This window comes from Plectropomus leopardus, chromosome 10, assembly GCF_026936395.1.
Source record: "Plectropomus leopardus strain MGB_pleo_1.0 chromosome 10, ASM2693639v1, whole genome shotgun sequence".
Classification (NCBI taxonomy): domain Eukaryota; kingdom Metazoa; phylum Chordata; class Actinopteri; order Perciformes; family Serranidae; genus Plectropomus; species Plectropomus leopardus.
In genome coordinates this window covers 27,106,591-27,129,022 of record NC_142185.1, presented here as the reverse complement: position 1 = coordinate 27,129,022, position 22,432 = coordinate 27,106,591, and the positions used below count along the sequence as shown (strand labels likewise).

The window sequence follows — 22,432 nt, the reverse complement described above, 5'->3', positions numbered from 1 at the left end:
TATTTTTGGGGGGCACATTAAATTCTACCTTGCCGCAGTAAAGCACTTCAAACTTCTGGGAGTTGTAAAAGGCCTCGTCAGCTTCCTGTTTGGGCTTGACGTCTTCCTTTAGGGCGGATTTGGACACTTGGCGAATGCTGCTGATCACCTCAGGGACCTGAAAGAAAGGAAAGTGGACCAAAGGGACATGATGAATGAGAAGAGGAAATCCACAACAAAAGAGAAAAGGAGGTGACCTGGAAACAGAAGCAAGAGCAGGTTTTCTCTGCAGCTCTTCCTGCAGCTGAACAACATGAGAATAAAACAACCAAAAAGGACACACAACCTAACTGCAAAGCAAGGAATCCCCGTCTGTCTGTCCTCCACATATCTCAAGAGCCATTCAAGCACTTCACACTTAATGTGTGTATTGCTGTGGACGCAAGGACGTGCAATATGACATTTGGTGCAATTCTGACATGCAGCGCATTTTATATGAATTACCTTTGAATAAACAAGCAAACAGCGCTCTGTTGGTCTGTGAGCAGTGGGCTTCAGGGCTCTACAGAGAGTCAAGCATGTCTCATTTAGTGTATTTCACTGGTGTTTCTGCCGTGAGTAGCTTGAACTTGGGTGTGTTTTTATTTGCCTTTACACTGGAATAATTTATGACACTAATTATGTTGTCGCCTGCAAAAATACTTCTGCTCTTTAAATCCATAGTCTCTGTCATGACTGCAGTGGTTAAAGCAATCACAAAATACACATATTTGGAAATTGGCCACTATTTGTATAGTAGCTGCAACTTAAATGTTTTTCAGGGGCAGAATCAGATATTTAGGGATACCTGGCAAACGCATTCTTGCTTTACTTTCTACCCTTTCTCAAACTGAGAATCTTGATGTTGGCAGTGGTAAAAGATGTTAAACTATCAACTGCAAATAGTACAAATTTTAATACCCACCACGATTGCAGCATCTACCGCCACATATTGATTTCATAATTTTGGAGCTGGACCTTTCATTAGGAGCACTGTTGTAATATATACACTGTTTGGGGATTCCTTGCACCTCTCGGCGTGTAGAGTGCACTCTGGGTACGGACGGAGCAGCAGAACAGCAGGCGCAGTGAAAGTGACACTAAACCATACATTATGCTGGGTCTAAAAGTTTGCTTCACCCTCTGCAGCAGCCGCTCCTGTCATCCATCAATCAACAGATCAGTTATTCATCCCACGACTCAAACTCCTGCATGTCAACAGCAATATGTCTCTGTAAGGTAAATGTAGTAGTGCGATGTTTTCCTCTGAAGTAAGCGTGCAAGTAAGTAATTAGTATACCATGAGTTACATTGGTGCAACTCTTTGCTTTGGCGGCCTTTATTTTGTTATTTCAGAGTCAAAGGAGTCAGGATAGTAACATAATTTCATATTTTTCATATCTAAAATCATAATAAATCTATAGCTGTTTATGGCCCTTTGCATGAGTGGTTTTTGAGAAAGAGGCAAGCAGCAATATTGGAGGTCGAGCATTCGGCCCATTTCAAGAGGGCATGTTTGAACGGGCGCTGCACAAATAACATCAAATGCAATAACCCTACGATCTCAAAAGACACTGTTTGTGACTTGTTTGTATTTTATATGGTAACAAAAATTATTCAACTTACATTCACAGCATACAAAGAAGTGAACATAGAACAAATTAATTTTTTTTTTTCACTGACTGTCGCTGCTCATTCAAAAAACTTGCTTTGATTAACAAATAACTTGACCAGACTTCGTGTTGTGACTTTAAATAACTTGGGCTAGTCAACAACAGACAGACCAAACACTGCACCCATAACAAAAGTAGGGGAGGGGACAGGAAACACTCTCTGTAGGACAGACGACAAAACAAAAGGGCTGGAGGAAATCAGAGACTTGAAGGTCGCTGAGCCTGTTTCTGCTCCGCCGTGTTTGGCACATGCACCCTGTTCAACTCCTGCAGGAATGGGTTGTGCCATCCAAGCAGGAAATCTGTTTTGGTAACTTGCATCTAGTAAAAAAAAAACCTAAACAAGTCAAGACAGAAAATGTAAGTCTGTCAAAGCTCGCTCTTAAGTAGTACTTGGGAATTTGAAGCCATTGCATCATTCAGTCATGAGACAATTTTACAGTTGAGATTACAATAATTTCAGCAGACACAACAGGAGTGACAGCCTCTGAGTTCTGGCTCTAAAAAGCGAGAGTGCATAAAACCAGGCCACAGCCAAGGTCGGCCAAACACCCGTTTAAGACAACAGTGAGCTCCAAAACAAACAGTGGCTCCACACACTGCACACAAATCCAACTGTATCTGATAACAGATGCCAACTGACTGTTGAGCAAACATATGTATTATGTAGACCAGCGGGGGAAGTTATGCAACAAAACACATCAGTCAAACTTCAGAGGTGTGACCAGGACAACAGGACAGAAGGGGGAGGGCGGGCAAATAGGGAAGGAATAATTGTAAATAAAATAAAACATCCTGGGAGAGTGTATCCCTGCTTTTCATGGAGGCAAGTTTATGTATGAGACACAGAGATCAAATACTTGTCTGCCATATTGCTCCTGTTGCTACATGAGCTATTTTAAAAGCCCATTTTCCAAGCGCCCGCCTTCCCGAGGGTTGAGCTGTGCGTGGCTGGTGACAAAGGGCTGCATGGAGACGGGGAAGAAGGCAGGTGGTGGGTGGATGGTCATATATACTCAGCCATCTGTTCACTCCAACAAGCCTGACCTGTGTAATTTATTTTCTGGCTGTCAGCTGGTTTATTTTTCTGAAATCCTTGAAAACTTTCAAAGAATCCTTTGAGTAAAGCTGCAACTAACGATAACTTTCGGTGTTGATTTATCTGTCGATTATTTTATTGATTTATCAATTTGTTGTTCATGTATAAAATGTGGGAAAATGTTGATCAGTATTTCCAAAAGTCCAAGATGAAATCATGAAATATCTTTTTTTGTCCACAACTGAAAGATATTCAGTTTACTGTCATAAAACCCTTCAGCACTGCCTACTCAAGGCAGGTATGTTGCACGGTTATGCCGCCTCGCCATTCTTTCTAAAAGGTACAATCACTGGAGAGCTGGGACAGAGTTGTGTGAGAAGTAACAGCGCCAAATCGACGTCTGTGTTAAAGGGACAACTGGCAGGACAAGACAGGTTTGACGTTTTGACAACAGGTTATGCTTTCTACCAATTGGCAGGATTTTAAAAAAGTAGCTAGCAGCAGTTAGCAGCTATGAAGTCAAAGATAGTGATAATCCACTGTATTCATAATACATGCAGATGTGAATAACCTTGTGAGTAATGAGATGTAACCCTTACTCTAGTATTAAATTAACCAAACATGGTTTTGATGGCAAATCCTTTAAAAGTATAGTTTACACCAAAGCCTCTTGTAGCCTTAATCTGACCTCACCTTAACCGTTTTTCATTTAACCCAGGGTTTCCCATATATTCATTGATTTGTGGCAGCCCGCCACCATTAAAACATCTGTCAGCGTGTATTGATTTTATATTTTTGGAGCTGGACCGTTCAATAGGAGCACTATTAGAATATAAATACCTTTATTTATTCATTGCACTGGGAGCGCAGAGTGTACTCTGTGCACAGATGGAGCAGTAGAGTTAGAGGCACTGTGAAAGTGAAACTTGACAGTTCACTGTGTTGGATCTAAAAGTTTGCTTTCTATCTGATCAGCTCTGATGAAGTCAGAAGATCAGTTATCCACGCAATAAGTCAAACTCCTCAAATCTCTGCTGCTGACAAAAAAAACAAGAGAACTCGTGACAACTTCTGCTTGTGCTGTGTTCAAGGACCTGCAAAAATGGCAGAATTTAAAGAGGAGAAACCACATGCAAAATAAAGTTTGCAGATCAATAACTACTAAATTGTTATTGTTTAGAAAGCACTGACAACATGCATGTTATATGTCACACAAGAGGCCAGTGCTGTTGTGTAACACTTCACGTCCATGACGCCTCTTTTGCTTCCATGATGCCAGCATGCTATCTAAAATCAAACACTACGAGGCCGTCGTTTGGTTCTGAGTAAAAAAGGCAGAGATAGTGTAATGAAGTGTCTTCGTAGCGGCCCTAATGTGCAATCTCTGTGTAAAAAGGGCTGTGGGAAAAACTGGAACCAGAGATTCTTAAACTTTTATTTCTTAAAAAACTACTCAAAGTGATTAATCAATTATCATATTAGTTGGGGATGAATTAATTCTTGTCAGCTATTCAGTTAATCAGTGCAGCTCTAAATTTGAGATCCCTGCTAACTTAAAGCTATGAAAATGAATGTCTGCACATAAATATACAGAAAATAACCTTAAAGATGTCACCCTATTTTATCAAGGGTGAACAAAACAGCATGTGAAATCAAACTGGCTTCCTCCGTGGGAAAAAAAACATTGGCAAAGACAGCGCTGACACTATGAGGTGAAGGTAATTCAGAGGCCTTGGTGGCTGAGAATCACAACTGCACTGTCTGTTCTGTCACGCCATGAGGCCCGCGTCGGAAAAAAAAACAGCGCCGTCTTAACATTTAAAGGCACTGCTGGATTATACATGAGTAAGATGACACCATCGCAGCATTTGATCTGATTAATAATTTGTAGTCAGTCCAATAGAGAGCCAGGAAAGGTGCTCATTTCTTGGGTGGAGACAGGAACAGACAGGCAGAGAGCAAAGAGGGAATCGGGGAAAACCGCGGTAGAAATCTCTTCAAACACCACTCCGACGGTACTTCAAACTGGGTTTTACATCTAACCTTCACCCATCATTGCCTGGCTTTATCGAACAATATCAGTGACACTGGCTGTGATCCAAAGCCTGTCTACATAAACGGCAGCAGCTTTAGAGCTTAGGAGAAAACAAACACGAGGATTGTCCCCTGTGAGCTGGTGGAGTCCTGAGCACTCTCTGTGCGTGGCTTATGTAGTGTCAAACCTCCATACAATAGGAACTAATAATATCTGATCAAACAGAGGCTGGCACATGGTTCTGTTGACCTTATCAGCACCATTAAGCCAAACCGCCATGCTCACATCATCCACAATTAGGCCTAATTAGACTTCTTTTAGAGGCACACAGGTTATCTTTGTGTCAATACAAGATAAGGATGAAAGAAGACAGGCATGAAAGATCATTTTCCATGTCAGAACAGAAGCAATACAAAACTACACGCTTATTTAACTAAAAATAATCAAAAGACTTTAAAATCCAGTCACAGCTTAACTTAATACGATATATCAACTGATTCATGTCTTAATTTCAAAATGTAAAAAAACAACAAAAACAGTAGTTAAAAATGTATGAATAACAAAAAAGAAAAAATGCCCCTTTCATATATAATTAAATTATTATCAAAAACTCACATAAAGAAAACCAAGGCTTGTCATATATATGCTGGCATACACATATACACCCTATATCTAATCTAAACATTTTATTTTCATAGTGTGTGTGTGTGTGTATATATATATATATATATATATATATATATATATATATATATATATATGTATATATATATATATATGACAATTGATTAATCATTATTTAAACATATACTCTTAATAATGTTACTTATTTCAAATATCATATGTGTTTTTTCCTAAATCAAAGCTCACAGCAACATACACTCACATACAAGTGCATACACTTTGACATCAATTAATCAATTAAATTTGTTAATCAAGTAATCAATCGTCGATTAATTGTTATCATGTTAACATATATATATGTGTATATATATGTGTGTATGTATATATATATGTATGTATATGTGTGTGTGTATATACACACACACACACACACACACACACACACACACACACACACACACACGTTTACAACCTCAAAATTTAAAAAAAAACCAGTTTAGCCCAACAAGACAAATAAGACTGCTGCTTGTTAACAGAGCTTCGGCCCTGGATAAATACTGCTGCTTTAAACATCTGTCTTTGTGCGGCTGGAGCTCTCTGAGGGTTGGTTTCAAAGGCACCTTTCTGTTCTCACAGCAGCGATGACGTCGTGCCAGTGCTTTTCCATCTCCCTTAGGAAAAACTGGGCACCGTACAAAGTTCATGTCCCAAGTCAAAACAAAGCAAAACAGAGGCTCCGGTGTCACCTTAACGTGGGCAGAAAAGCTCATGTCAGAACTGATCACTGACTTTTCTTTTACTTTCATTCACATGGTCTCTTTGACTTTTGTTGCAAAAATAATCTTTCCATGGAAGATCCATGCCATGTGTAAGGAAACTGCCTGCTATTTTCAGTTAAAAAAATTCAGAAGCAGTCATTTCTCTATTAGAACATGTCTACTCTCACACTGTGCCTATGATCTATTGTTTTCTGCCTATTTTTTTCATTAAACATATTTCCAACCAACTATTCACACGAAATTTAGATGAGACTTTAATATTAACTTGATTAAACAACACAAAGACATCATTTCATTTCAATCCATAAAGGTTATGAACAATGAAGTGTAATGATACAGGGAAAACGTACTGAACGCGCTAAAGTGAAATTTATATAATACTTAGAGAAGTCTTTGTTTGCAAAGTCAGCTTCAAGACGCTTTCTGTATAAAGAAACTAACCTCTCACAATGTTCAGATGAGATTTTGGTGCTATCTTCAACAAATAGTCTTTAAATCTTAGCTGGTATCATTGGCATCGATGGGGATCCTTTTAAATGATTTATTTTTAAAAAGTCCTGAGGATTTTCAGGTGCCCGCTTGTGAATCTTGAGAGAAAAATTTCACTTTGAAAACTTCAACAATTAATGTACTTAGTTCCAAAATCCTTTCTTAGTGATATCAAAAGAAAAGGCGATATAAAACGGTGGTAAACACGCTCCTGTCACAACATTTTTGACACGTTGCAGGCAAGTATATCAACAAAAAACAACCACATATGAACTTTAAATATTTTGTTATTGTACTATGTTCAAATTAATGTTGGTTGAAATAGATTTGCAAATATTTGTATTCTGTTTTTATTTATGTTTTAGACAGCATCCATACTTTTTTGTGTGGGGATTGTATATTGATCCTTTGGACTATATGATATTTGCTGATATCACAAAGTCCGCCACGGTACAATTCTGATTTGATTCATTTCAGCAGCTTGTGACTGACACAAAACAAAAACAGTGAATGTCATCATTGTCCTTTTCTTGCCTGCTTGCCATTGTCTGCTTAACTGCCAGCACTGAACAGCTTTCTCATTCTGAAACATTTCCACCCAATGTTTATTTTATGCACCACCTATGAAAGCAAAATCCTTTCAAGTGACTCGGCAATAAATCTTATTCTGATTCTGACTCCTTGATGCTGATTTAGACTTTTATAGTGTGGTCAAGTATGTCACTCTTGCCCCGACTTGGCTCATGAGTGCGTCCCACTCTCACTACGTGTTGCTGAATAATGACCGCCGCTCACACGACAGCAGAGGGTCATCCAGTGAGAGATTCCACTGTGGTCCAGTTCCAAGTGAGAGCAGAGGTGCAAACACACACAGGCCTGTGCTCTAACACTGTGCAGGCTCTGACTGCCTGTTGCTGGTTTGATAACGGCCCAACAGGGATGAGTTGAGCCAGTATTAAATTTGCTGCCGTGAGAGTCTGACAGAGGGCATAAATGAGTATCTAAGACTCTGAGCCAGGTAAAACGTTACATTTAAACTCTGAATGATAGTGGCTGGCAAAATATTATAGGCTGTTGCCATGGATACATCAATCAAGAGTCTAAAGATGACTGAGTAAGCCTTAACCCTTAAACAGTCACACTAAGAAATATCTTTGCAAAAATGTATAGAACATTATAGATTGCAGATTATGTTAACAAAATGCATCAAACTATTAAGATTTTTTCCCTTGTATAATGCATTGTAAGAAGTGCAAAAGGCAATGTAATATAATAGAAATCTGAAAAAAAGTGATGTCATAAAATAAACATAAAAATAAATAAGAGAATATATAAATGCGAATAAAAATGAATCTAGTGAAAAAAAAAGTCTGCATAGAACTTATGGTAAAAAAGGAGTCAATATTCTATAATAAAAAAATAAAAAAAGAAATAACTTAATCAAATAAATAATAGAAATACAAAAAATAAATAAATTTAATAATACATTTAGTAACATTTTTTAATGTACCATAGAAAAACAAAAACAAATAGTACAATATAATAAAACTGAAAATGAATAAAATTATAGTATAATGAAAATACTAAAATGCATTATGTATAAACATCTGTATGAAATTAAATTGGGTTTTGCCAAGATTTTAGTGATGCAATTTGATTGCAAAAAATGTCTACCGAGTAGTAACAATGCCTGTTAAGGAGTTAAAGGGACAGTTGACCCCCAAAATACACATTCTACCTCGTACCTGTCGTGCCATTTATCAGTCTAGATCATTTTGGTGTGAGTCGTTGAGTGTTCGAGCTATCAGCTGTAAAGATGTCTGCATTCTCTCCAAATTTTGGAACTAGACGGCGCTCAGCATGCTGTGCTCAAAGTGCCAAAAAAATACATTTGAAAAACTCAACAGCAATGTCTCTTTGAACTTTTTCCCTTGATGGGCCAAAACTGATAGTTCATTGCGGATTACAGGTGTAAAGCACATACTTATTGCGCAGTAATGTAAAGGTGCAAAATGCTACTCGGATCCTATTTCACTTAACTGAAATTGATTTTTCCGTGTGCTCCTGTCTCTGGGTCTCCATTTTTTCTTACTTCACTTGCACCAAAGTCTGCGTTAAAGTGTCCCTCTGCTCGCCGTGTACACAATATGCACGCACATCCAATCCAAACTTGGAGCACGTGCTGAACCAAACATAAGTAAAAAGAAAAATGGCAAAAACTGGCTTGCACACTGCAGGGCGCCAGTTATCACTTATTTAATGCACCAAAAGAGACGTTTCGAGCAAGACCGCTCTTCATCAGTCAGGTGAAGAGCAGTCTTGCTCGAAACGTCAATAAATAAGTGATAACTGGAGAACTGCAGAGTGCAAGCTGTTTTTTGCCTATTTACTCTGCTCGCCATGCTCACATCATAAAAAATAATTCAGAAGAACTAGGGACCCTCCATATTTTAACAGCATTTTTACCTCACAAAAATACAGCATACAAAATTTTAAAAATACTTTTATAAAATTTATAAAACCACATAAACAGCATTTTTTATTATGTTTTCTTAAAAATGAATTTACTTTTTTTTTTTGCTAGAAACATCTAGTGGGCCAAATCAAACCTCATGGTGGGCTGACTCTAGCCCGCAGGCCCCACTTTTGGGCAGCCCTAATCAAGATAATCCACAGACCTTGTTGTGAGCAGTTTCCTGTGGGTATTTTGTCTTGTGTGGGGGGTTTTCTCTCGTTTTTTTAAATACAACTTTATATTATTATGTTTTTGTGCTGTGTCTTTGTTCTGACCTGCCAAGGGACTGCAGATGCAAATTAGCTCGTAACTATAATCTAGTACGGTGCATAAAATGGTAACATTTATGTTTTAAACTGCACATGGTCTCTTTTAAATAAATAAATGTATAAATAAATGTAGGCACTATTTTCTTTCTACCAGACTTCACTACACCCACTTACTGTAGCACTGTGCAGGAGGGGCTACAGCTAGTTCACCTAGCACCACTGAACTAGCAACATTGCAGGCGAGGATTAATGTTTACATCTCGCTCTGTCATGAGCACGATGAGCCCGCCATGAGTAGATGCACATTTCCTTCTGCTCAGCGATACAGTTGGTGGATGTAGCTCGGTAGAAAGAAAATAGTTCCTACATGAAACTGCACACAACAACGTCTGTGGATTATCTTCAGTAACCGGGTCATCATTTCGAGAAAACCATCTAGTATTTTAGATTCTGGGGTGAACCGTCTCTTTAAATTTTAGAAAGGCTGTACCTTATGCATAACCGATTACAAATGGTTTAAAAAGTTTCTATACGTGAGGACTGAAGTTGTATTTCAAGTTGAGGGAGTCAAACTTGATTTTAAGTACCCAACCTATCAAACTAAAGGAACACACGCAATGAGGCATTCTACGTTTATGCATTGTTTGCATTTCTTTACATTCAACTTTTTCCACGCCTACAAAATCTAATAAACTGAATCTTCTCCGTCCCTCAAGACATCATGAGCATCACTTCATTTTAACCTTTCACATCATATTTGTAGAGGCCAGGACTCTTTCCTCAGGCTTTACACAATGTCCCTGTGTCATGTCTACAGCTAAGAACAGATATTAAAAACATGCCTGTCACTTGAAAATAAAGCAAAGAATCATCATGTCTTCAAACTCAGCTAGGACTAGGAGGAAATCTACAGCAGCACAATGAGAATGCCTGTATAATAACCAGGAAATACTTGGAAAATTATCAGATGATTCAAAAAGACTGCAGCAGTGTGTTTGTACACGGCAGCAGTGTACTGCTAAAATAACCCATGCATTCCACATGGTCCACCTTGCACGTGTTGCTAGCTCGCTGACTGCCAAACCAGTTTTTCTTGCGTAATAATGCTGAATGAGGTACGTTCAAGATGCCTTAGTGACTGCTGCAAACATTTGGATGCCAGCAGAGGCCAGACACCACGGAAGTACCTCGAATGTGTTGCCTCCTCTGCTCTCAGCTTTCACCAGCAGACAAACAGCCTGCACATACCACAGGAAACATGATACAACGCAGAGATCGATGCAAAAATGTGAGCGTATCTGTGTGTGAACATCATTTGTGATGGTTTCCTTGTTCGTTGGGGAAACATGGTGGAGTGTGAGACTTCAGTTTGTCCTGCAGCTTAAGGCATGTTAGATTTAAGACTGTTAAGGACTTTTTTAATGACACTTATCATGAACTTTAACACCAATTTTACATTAACCAAAATTGACGATCAATTGATTTGGGACAATTTTTCCAAAATATTTATTGTGACATAAAACGTGACTTTTTGTTGACGTTCATGCGAGGGGAATTTGACAGATTATATCTAAAACAACAGTAATAATTATAATTGTTATTATTATTATAAATATAAAAAATAATACCAGTTACATATTAATTTTACAATGCAATGTCAGAAAAAAATCCCATTTCCACTGTCTGAGCAGTTTTAAAACTTTTAATACCAATTAAGGCCTTACCTTCAGAAGAATTAATTCAATGTTTTTTAAGACTTTTTGAGGATCTGCAGTAACCCTGCCTGCAGCAGGTGAAAAATGACATTAGCACAAAACTACGACCACATGATTCATATATAAACACAAAAAATGATGTATTAAGCACTTCTTATTCACCACTGCAAACTCTCACTCACACGCAAGCAAACAAACACATCAGTGCCACGAGGGTGAGCCCTTACACATGCACTCTGACCTAAAGTGCATTTCAGCAACGACCAGAAAACACGATTGCATGTTCGATGTCGAACTGACTACCACGTTCCTGATTTTGGACTGTTTACCACATTTCGGTTTATTACTCAAGAGTGGCATGCTGATCAGCATGTAAATGTGCTGACTCGATAGTGTGCCTATTCAGTTGTTGTCACACTACAGTCACCAGCAACATGTCTGATCCCGTGAAGAGGAAAAGTACAGAGATGGATTAACTTTGCCAAAAATCCAGGGTGCTCTGTTTATCATTCCCACCGACCCGGTGGCCTAAATACTTAATACCAGAGCAAACATGTTTGGGCCATCGACTAATCTACTGTGTGTTTGAGATTAAATGACATAGTTGTCACCTAAAGGAGATTTCAGGCTTTGCAGGACATTCATTGTCTGGTGTTTATGCTCAGAGGTAGTTTCAGTCCATCATAAAAGTTACACAGGTGGAGCTCACTGTTTATGACATCATCGTCGATTTACAATTAAGGACCCTCAGGACAATTACATCATTATATCACGAAAACACAACAGTAAGAGATTGATATTGTTAAACTGGAGTTTTGAGCACTACGAGGCAGTGGCCCAGGTATTTTTTCATAGGGGTGGCACACGTAAACCATAAGCCATAAATTAATTTTAGGAATTCTATTATACTGTTGTTGTTGTTGTTAAGGAAGTTACATAATTGCATACTAATATACTTTAGGTTCTGATTTACAGTTAATATTAATAATTATTAGCGCTGGGAATCACCAGATGCCCCAGGATATGATCACAATACTTGGATCATGATACATTATTGCAAATTTACATATGTTGCGATATGTTGAGTATTGCAGTATCACACACTGCAATATAATGCTATGCATTATCTTTTTTAAACTTAAAGTTATGTCCCTGATTGGAAAACATTGTTAGCATCTGTTTCATTCAATAAGATAAAGTTTTCAGTCTGTTTGTCTCACTTCAGTTATTTTTATTGCAGCAAACTGTATCAGGTGGACTGGAAAAGCCATACATTTTATTATTCTAGCAAGCTACTAAAAGATAATTTGTATTTGTCATGTTGATCATTTCTATAATACAAAAAAACAATATTAAAGGATACACACAAAATATCTTGATACTATGCCGTATTGATTTTTTCTTCAACCGTACTGATTATCTGATGTTTATAGACTATGGTGAGAGTTCAGTGAACCCCTCTGAAAGTCGCCGTGCCAGTTTTTCCCTCTGCAAAATCAGGAGTATTTTAAGCCTCTTCTCCACAAGCTATTGTGATATGGTTAGTACCACTGGGTGCCTTATGCTTAGGACACCCTACCAGCATGGCCAGTGCATGTGCATCGCAGAACCTATTGCTTTTTTCTTCTTTTTTGCACCCATGTTGACAGCTTAGAGCAGTCACACTGATTGCGAGTGGGGGGGCTCAACGATTTTGTTCTGCACAATGCATGCAGTTACAGTAAAAATAGAAAGTGACAATGGGATTTTGACAATTATATTGACATTTTACCACCGTTCTCCACAGTTAAAATATCTAATAATTTGTCCCAGACATGAGGAAATAAAAGTATATCTGTTTTACTCAACCAGTTCAAAATAAAAGTCCTCTGACACTGGACCGTGCTGTTGAAAATGCAGTGGCTTGCACAGCTCCATAAATTAGTAGAGTATCAGCTTTTAATTGTGGAAATACATAAGTTATAGTAACAGGTAACAATGCTGTCTGTGTGAGCTGCAGCAATTCAGCGAGGTTGCCATCATCCACTACTCATGCATGCAGTGTGCCCTGGGTGTTAGGTTGTCTACTTTTACAAGATACCAATATATTTGCAATAGCTTACAAAATGAGAAATTTCAGCCTCTAATTATTTTGCAAGGGGAAGAGAGGGGACGACAACTGTATCAGGGGGGCCATGGCCCTGTTTGGGAGCACCACTGGTATGAGGTCACTAGAAACTCACCTAAATGCCACTTAGAAATAATATTTATTATTGTGTGATTATACTAATAATGCTCTCAATCTGTTGTTCTTTACAAAGCAGTGATACTCAACTTAACGCCCACGGGCCAAGTCTGGCCCCTGATAGAGTGCAGCATGGCCCTCCCACCATATTCTAATTAACAATAAAAATAAAGTGATTTACAATGGGAATTATTTTATACTTTTGGTATATATAAGGTGCCAGAGTGCATAAGACTGCATCAAAATAGAGCTTGTTTATCAAAAAAGTGCCAGTGGAGGATCTTCTGCACCCACTGATAGAGGTCCTAGCAAAGCCCCTACTGTCTTAAAATACTAAAAACGTCCTAAAATCCGAGAAACGTCCTGAAATCTTAGAAACGTCCTAAAATCATAGAAAATGTCCTTATTTCCTAGATATGCCCTAAAATCCTAGACACAGCGTAAAATCTTAGAAATGTCCTAATATCCTTGAAGTCTCTTAGATACTAGAATGGCACTGGCCCCTGGCCTCCTGTCATTTTGCAAAAGTGGCCCCCAAGCAAAGCAAGTTGAGTATCACTGCTATAAGATGCAGCCACGTCTCTATTCTTGGCAGAATGGCTATTGTGAGTGTGTATGTGAGTATTTTTGACACCTGGCACGTGCCTACCTGGTTAGGGTCGCAGGCCTTGAAGACGTGACAGGACATCTCGGACTCGGGGTTGTCAGGCTGTCCCCGCAGCAGGTAGGCAAAATAGCTGAGGTCATTGCTGTTGTGGATGAAGCGAGAGATGAGCTGAGCCTTGTGCTCGAATATAAAGACCGAGGAGTTGTTGCTGTTGGACGGGACGCAGCGGACGAAGGGGGGGTTGAGGGCCAGCTGAACTTCTCTGGGCTGCACCACGGGGCCGCAGTCGCCCTTCTCACTTTTCCTGCGGATCTCTGCCACCAGCCATGGCAGCATGGGCAGGGTGGTCCGCCTGTCGAGCGAGGACCAGCCGATGTAAGTCAGGGAGAACCTCCTGTCTGACTTCGGAGGGCTGCTCTCCCTCTCCTCTGGGCTCTCCATGTCGACCCACCACACTTTCGGTTCTTGACAGCGATGTGTTGACTTTCTTTCAAATATACGCAGTTGTGGTTAGTTTGCAACAGTTTCCATGTCCACAGCCATAAAGTTCAACGCATCGATTAGCTACATGCACAACATGTGCTCGCGCTGTCGATCAGCTGCAACACTCCATGTTACCAAAATCTCCCCGATGCAATTTTTCTTCAGTAAATTCACTTATATGGTCACGTATTTGTAGCGTGCGTCCTTGCTCCGGTGCTCCACTGTTTGCATGGGCAGTGACTCAAATGCCAAACAGTCTTGTACTGTACTGTCCCAACCAAGCCTGCGTGCTAAAACGTGGCTTTGGATGGCTCCTGTGTAAACACAAGTCGCCCAGAGAAATCTGATTTCTTTGACGCGTTGCTTCGGAGCGCAAAACAGGGCGGTGCATAAATGCAGTCCCAATCCTAAAATCCTATTCCATATATGCTAAGCCGGTGCGCACGCATTTTATTAAACAAAAAAAAACATACATTGATGCTTGTTTATCGCCCTTTAACGCAGCCTCCTGACTGTGATCCTTTCTTCCACAACGCCTTGAAGGCGGAGCGGCTGTGCGCGTCGACGACCCGCCCAACCATCCCATGTGCTGGAGGAGTGGGCAGGGCAGAGCCGCTGTGCGAAACGTGACAGGACGAAGCTCCACCTTGTTTCTCCACAGTGCACAATAACTGGAAAGCCACTTCCATGGTAGTGGGGAAAGTGTTTCCAGTCCCTGCAGTACTCTCCTCGGGGCCCACATAACTCTGTATGTAGTAATCCTACACAAAAACAGCTTTCACCTGGTAAAATGAGCAGGTTTGGTTAGGTCAAGAGTTGACTAAATACTGCATGTTGGCTGCACAAAATGCAATACTTTACTATGGCAGCTCACAACTATTTGTTTACAACAGGTTATGCTGATTCATAGTCTTGGGAAGCTGTAATCACATCTGATGTGCTTTATGCTCCAGAGGAGTTCCCTTCTATCAAATGCAATAACTCCAAGTACTCCGCCTCTCCCCAAAATAGTAGCGGTGCCATATTTAACCTCATCACCCACTGAGGCAGTACAAGCTCTGCAGCCTACCAAACCCCACACACTACTGGTGGAAGGATTATTCGACCGGGCACAGGCCCAGGGGCCAAAAGTGAATAGGTGGCCCTCTGGCCCTCACCTGCAAAATGTCACTTAAAGAAATGGAAAGGGACTGCAGAGAGGCAAAACAACTGAAAAGGGGGGCAAAACAACTACATAGATGCATAAAATGATCATACAAGAAATTAAGTTACCTCAAAGAGACACTAAATTACATCAGAGACACAAAACCAATACAAAGAGACACAAATAGTAATAAAATAATATTAAGACTATAAAATTACCCAAAAGTAGGTCAGAATTACTTCTCTGTAGATTCTGCATAAACAAAGTAGTTAGATGGTAAAGCGGCAAACAGCACCCAGTTGATTTAGTGTAAAATTGATTTCACTTTGATTTTCTTGTGGAAGTTGTGAAGTTGTGATCAAATAACCACGCAATAAAGGTTTACATTAAATAAATGTTTATTGCATCACCCTCATATGGCATCAAAGTGAGGACAGACCAAAGAAGAAAAAGGGCAAAGACCTCCTCAGAACCACACAGTGTACATTTCAGCATAACAGGGAAAGACATGAACAGCAAAAGTAAGTGTTCATAATTAAGACATTTATAAAAAGCACAAGGAGTGTTAAAAGTGTATGTGGGGTGTTTCACTTCGCAGGCTTTTCAAACTACAAACTGAAAGTTTATATGAAATTTCAGCCACTAATGAAACTATACAGTATAGAGAATTTTGTATAGTGGGCTAATCACTATCTGTTAGATAAAGACACAGCAACATAAGCAGCGGCTGATCTCACTGTGGCAACAAATTTTCATTCAGTACAATCTAAACGTACAACACCAGAGGCAAACTCAAGTTTAGTGCAAACTAGGGTTAATCTAAACCATATTATTGTTAGACATGTCACAAATGAGGCACACTGTGCATTCCAATACCCACAATACCGTACTATTTATACCACAAAAAAACTATCTTGCTCTCCAAATCACATAATTTTTCTTTTCACTTTCAGTATGTACTGCAGCTGACCGTACTGTTGCATGAAGTACATGTACATTTGGGACCTGCTACTTTGTCATACTGTTACACCTTTAAGTTTGACCCTCTTGCTTACATATCTGTTGCGGTCTGTCCCATGAAATTTGAAGTATGAATATATGGGTGATTTGGAATGCAGAAACCATTTTAATATTAGTCTCAGTTTTGTCGTGAATTCGTAATAACTGGCTCCGAATCTGAGACCGCACCACAACTACTGTACTGCAATTTTCATTTGCTCCAGCAATTTCATTGCAAAAAAGCAACAAAAAAAACCACATAAAAAGATATTACAACACGCATTGCGAATTTTTAGAAAAGCTGCTGTGATATTAAGCATTTCAGGCTGCACCTGTCATAAAAACAGCCCACAGAATCCTGGAGGGACTGATAAACAGTACAGATACAATACATACAGTTGCCACATTATTAAGTACTCCTAGCTAAAACTACTGCAGTCAAATACAACAGCTCTGCAATAAATTCTCCCTTCACGAAGGTTATACGTTTCAGCTTTAAACTATTTACAGTGTTGTTGAGTAAACTAACTTTGGGGGATGCACTTGAGAATGCTGTGTGTTGAACTGTATTGCTTTGTGACAGGTGATTCTATTATTTTGTCCACCCCACAAAAGAGGGTAGACCAATAACAGAATCACCTCTCTGTATAATACAATTAACTTCAAAAAGGTACAAGGAACTAGGTAGATTAGTCATTTTTTAAACATACACTGCATCCTTCAAAATGCCCATTAAGTGTTAAACAAGTGAGCATTATAACCTTCATGAACAAAGTATTTATTATAGGACTGTCGTATCTAATACCAACAGTACATGTCCTTCAAATTAAATCAATGATACCTGGAAAAGTTAAGGGGAGGAATTAAACTTAAATCTTGGCATTCAGAGTGAAAACAGGCATTTTGAACTATTTTAACAGCTGGATGTTTCAAAAGTTACTCATTAAGGAGCTTATGCAATCTGCAGAAAAATAGAAGTTCAAAGCAGACAATTGACATTTGCAGTAATACGAATCCACATTCTGATTCAGCCAGCAGACAGACGCCTGCGTCATGTAAACTCATTTAGAACAAGCACTTCCGTGTGCTTGAAGCCATCATACAGTCTCCATAACAGCTGCCATCTCCTTGAACTGCTTGTGGAAATTCTGCAGAGGACAAAAAAAAAAGAATCATTAAATCACGCCTATAATGAATAACACCAACAACACTAGATTCACATCAACACATACAAACCTGGAACTGTGGAATGGTCATCTCAAAAGACCTCTGACAAATCTGTCCAGAGGGCTCTACGATCTTCAGCAGTAGAGACACATACGGGGAGTTGAGAGATCGGCAGGTGTCGGAGCTCACCGCCATGCCGAGCCTCCACTGCATGTCCACTAACTAGAAAGATGCAGCAAAACAATGAGTCTCATACGCCTTGAATATAGACAAATTAAGTGCTTAGGTCAGAAAATATCTGAAAATGAAACGTGGACACACCTGGCCGATGCTGAGCACGGCCTGCACCTCCTGCTGGGCGTGGACCGACGCACCATGTTCACTCCACAGCGTGTGTAACACCTGGAGGGAAGCTTTGGGCCACTTGTTGCTGCCTTCTTCCAGCCTCAACACGAGGTCGTCCCCGGAGAGGTTACTCTTCCCAGCTGACCTGATCATACACACGTCAGCTATCACATGTTACAGTACAACACAGTGCTTCTTTATGAATTGTTGAGCATTTTACTAGGCACATAAATCTGCATAAAAAAGGCCTAAAGTTCCCTTACAAAATCGGAGTCAGGCACAACGTTTACATGCACAAAATATTTCCGTTTATTATGAAGCTATATAATAGTATATAATAGTGACAGCAAGTTTTGGGATTGCAAAAAGAAACCTTAGTACTGATGAAAATCCACTGAAAAATAAAACACAGGCAGTGAAATGAATTTTATTTTTATATTTTTTTCAGTCTGCTGATTTTTTTTAATAACAATTGTCTGTTTATTTTCTTCATGCCACTCTTTTTTCAGTGGCAGGTTTTGGTTTTTTTATTAGGGTTTTTTTTCAATCTCTTTTTCCGCACTGTCCGCAACTTCCTGTCACTGTTTTTGGGTGGATAAAAACTGAACCTGAAAGAAAATGATATTTAAAAAAGGGCCTTGATTGTCTTTTTTCTTTGTTGCTGCCTTTAATTAAATTTTTTTTTAATTTAATTTTTTACACTGTACTGTAACTTTTATTTATGTATTTTATACCTGTCTTAATATTTTTGTCAGCGTTCTTTCTATTTTTTTTCTCTAGCCTTTTAATTAAGTTTTTAATTGCATCTAAATGTCCTTTTATTATGTGTTTCTTTTGCACTATGTCTCCATGCTCTTTATATTTTATGTACGGCAATTTGCCTTGTTGCTGATGTCCTTTATAAATAAACTTGCCTTGAAAAACATCAGAATGCAAAAAAACATAAAAATAATTTTTAATGCCTCTTTAATTTTTCAGTGCGATTGTTTTTGAGCCAGTTTAAAAGAACTTACTGCCACAGTTGTAGCTCCACAGTTTTTATCCTTATTCTGAAAAAGACTTTATTCCTATTAAACTGTTAACATAGCTAATGAAAATGAATATTCTTGTTTACATGTAGCTGTGCACACTGCGACTAATGTGCCCTGACATGTCATTTATCCCGTCAGAATATGAAAGAGTGGATCAGCTGTTGCTTGGGCCTGAATTTTCTCAACGCTTTCCATTGCTGATGGACTGGTGCTCTCTTTAATTCTTCCAACCACCTTCTTGAAAAGGTTGGCATTGCAATATTTGCGCATATCAAAAAAACTGTTGATATCTAAGTCTTTCATAATGTTTAAAAGCTGATCAGAGATGGGGGCTTTTCTTTTGGGCATGCATCTCCGCACCAGCCCTAAAAACTGTTGTTTTGTGTACAACACATCCATGACAATGCACAAAGCAGACCGTAAACAAGCAAGAGGCCATGAGATGCAAACTGTGGTTAAAACCCAATTAAGATGCATGTTACAAACGCACTGCATACATGCCCAAACAATGCTATTAAAACCTAAAAAATACCGATAAATCCCACATCTTAATCTGAAAAAGGCTTTGGATTTGGATTATGCAAAAGGAATATTCTGTTTACATGACCTGTATCATAGATATGTTTTCATCCAGGAATTTGGAATCAACATGCAAATACGTCAAACTGGACAAACACAACAACATGTAAAACCTTGATCGATAACATAAGGAATAAAACTTGGTCTACATGCAAGACTACACATCCCCCAGTTACAAAAGTTATACAAATAAGGGCAATAAAAGGATGAGATACCTGAATGTTAACAAGAGAAATCTGATAATGTTCTGTAGAGCTTCATGATCAAGTCTGACTCCCGCTCTCTGAAATCTCTGCCCAGAGGAGGTGGAAAAAAAAACAAGTCATGAAAGAGGAACTTGGGAAGATGGGTTACTATAAGTTAAAAAAATATTCTAAGGAAACATTGACTCACGTCAGAAATTTCAGCTGAATCTACCCCTCGCATGTGCCCTTGAAGATAAGTCAAAATGTGCTGACACTGTGGAGATTATAAGATTAGTTATCAGAACTACAGTATAACCTCTATAGCAACACCACATCCTGTGCAGCTTATGCAGAACATTATTGCTAATAGCCCCACCATGAACACTGTTATATTGTGTTAGACTTTCAACTGTTAATCCTGCTGTGAGGTTTGCTCCATAACTTAATGTTGCAAATCTTGTACAATAAACTGTGAAGAGGCGTATTTGTTCAGTTATTGTCATTCAGGAATTCATTCTGCTCCTGTACTTATCAAATACTACAAGTGAACGATGAAAACATGATGTGACTTGAGCAGTACTTCTCATCTAAGCACTTTTTTTTATCACTCACTTAAATATTAATCAAGTCTATGCTGTTTGCTTGGTTGCCTTTTTGAAAAAAAATGTGACATGTTCTCATGGGGGATAAATACAACTAGAGATCAAATATACTCACAGCTTCAGCCAACAGATCTGGGGAAAGCTTACAGATGTTGTCCACAACTTGATTGACACCTGAAACAGAGATGAAGTAATTCATTAATCACAGGTTTCCCACACTTTTCTGAACCCAGAACTGCATCACTAGTTAAAAATGCTCACTAGAAATGTTGATATGCCAGTCTGAAAATGTTCTCCTCTCAGGAATAGGAAAGGAACATTGACGTAAATTATTTAACTATTAAAAAAACTATTACAAATATGAACAAATATGTTAGTCTAATGCTGCTGGTTTTCTGTGACCCAAAGAAAGCTCAGTATATTATTAGAAATGTATTTAGACAAAATATAACACAAATTACATAAAGCAGGATATAATCAAAAAAATACAATAAAATAAATCCAAGCCATCCAAATAAAACCAGCACAGAACACAAAAAAAGGTTTGACATTGAAAGCACTAATATCAGAAAATGTACATGAGAGCAGTTCCAAGATAAGCAAAAATACTATTTTAGCAGCAAAAGTACAAAAGGTGCACTTATAATTCATGTCACTTAAATCTCTATTTAAAAAATAAAAAGTTAATTCTAGTTTTTCTCTGACATCTTGCACTCTCAGCATTTATCTAGTTATTTCCAGTGGTGGTAGAATTATTCAGATCTTATAGTTAAGTAAAAGTAGCAATAATATAGTGTAGAAATTGACTGTAAAGTAAATCTCCTGCATTCAAACTTGTAAAAAGCATTTAAGTAAAGATGCTAATTATAAGGAATGGCTGTTTTGAGAAGTATTATTCATTGTTTCCCCGAAGAGTCTTCTAACTGCTTGGATAAAACATTTTCCGTTAACGGAATATAATAAGTTAAAAAAGAAAAGAAAAGATTTGGACCAGTTTGCCGAACTTATACTGTTGTTTCTGAACCAAAACAAAGATGGCATCATGAGGAGTACCTGGACGGAAAGAGGACCTAAAACTTGAGAAACGAGTTAAAATTTCTTGTTATCGAGTAGTTGGCACAATATTTTTCACCCAAAATGATTAAGGGACTCGTTGTGGATTCTGGATATGTTGACAGAACAGCGGTAAGTGTTTTTAACAACATTTTTGAGAGTTATAGTAACGTTTGTTTAGGTTAGGAGAAACCGTTAGCTCTGTTTGTATGAGGTGCTAATCGGGGCTAAGCTAATGGCTAGGAGTAGATAATTATAAACGATTAGCTTAACGGTAACAATGTCGGAAAACTACTAGTTGAGGTTATAGCTTACTAGCTACTTTTAGTTATGGGAAAGGAAAAACACAAAAGTTAACGTTATCGACTGGGAAATAGTCTAGATACACCTCCGGCTAGCCACCGTGTTAAGCTAACGAGCTAATGCGTTACTAACACATTTCCATGCAGTGCTAACCAGCTGCATATTTGTCTCTCCTGTCAAAACACTGCAAATTTTAGGTTAACGTGATGAAAGTTAAAACTCACCGTGAGACTCCTCAGCTGCTGGCATCTTCTCAGTCAGGTTGCAGGTTTGACCACAAGCCGGGTCAGTGCTGCCAAATAATAGACTTTATTGTCTGGCAACTTTAAATGTCGCTATGTTGACTGCAGACAAAAACATTAAAACGCATAGTAAAGAAAAAAGAGCGACTTTTCAGACAGAAAAATCTTCTCCGAAGAGAACTGGTCATTTTCTTTTTCTTTTTGCTTCCAGGCGGATGGCAACCTCCGTAAAAAGTGATTATCGCCACCTACTGTATCGGAGGATCTGCCTTTCTACATATTTAAATGGCTTTTCGTCTTGATGTTTCATTG

General features: G+C 38.7%; 2 protein-coding genes across 3 annotated transcripts in view; both read right to left on the bottom strand.

Moving 5' to 3' along the window:
- tbc1d4 (TBC1 domain family, member 4) overlaps positions 1–15,021 on the bottom strand; it is a 48,310-nt gene extending 33,289 nt beyond the window's left edge. Inside the window, exons 1-2 of one of the 2 annotated variants that reach the window (XM_042494100.2) lie at positions 14,030–15,021; positions 29–157 (exon numbers count right to left, since the gene is read on the bottom strand). In XM_042494100.2, the coding sequence (XP_042350034.2) occupies positions 29–157; positions 14,030–14,428 (528 nt within the window). In that variant the 5' untranslated portion in view covers positions 14,429–15,021. The remainder of the gene's footprint in view (positions 1–28; positions 158–14,029) is intronic. The other variant, XM_042494103.2, reaches the window with a different exon arrangement.
- A 973-nt stretch (positions 15,022–15,994) lies between these two features.
- Positions 15,995–22,334, bottom strand: commd6 (COMM domain containing 6). The gene is made up of 7 exons (XM_042494401.2): positions 22,103–22,334; positions 20,638–20,696; positions 20,129–20,194; positions 19,951–20,027; positions 18,102–18,270; positions 17,850–18,002; positions 15,995–17,761 (listed from the first exon to the last, which is right to left on the bottom strand). Exons 1-7 carry the CDS (start codon positions 22,125–22,127, stop codon positions 17,711–17,713), a joined length of 600 nt encoding a protein of 199 aa, XP_042350335.2. The 5' UTR covers positions 22,128–22,334; the 3' UTR covers positions 15,995–17,710.
- Between the last annotated feature and the right edge of the window lie 98 nt (positions 22,335–22,432).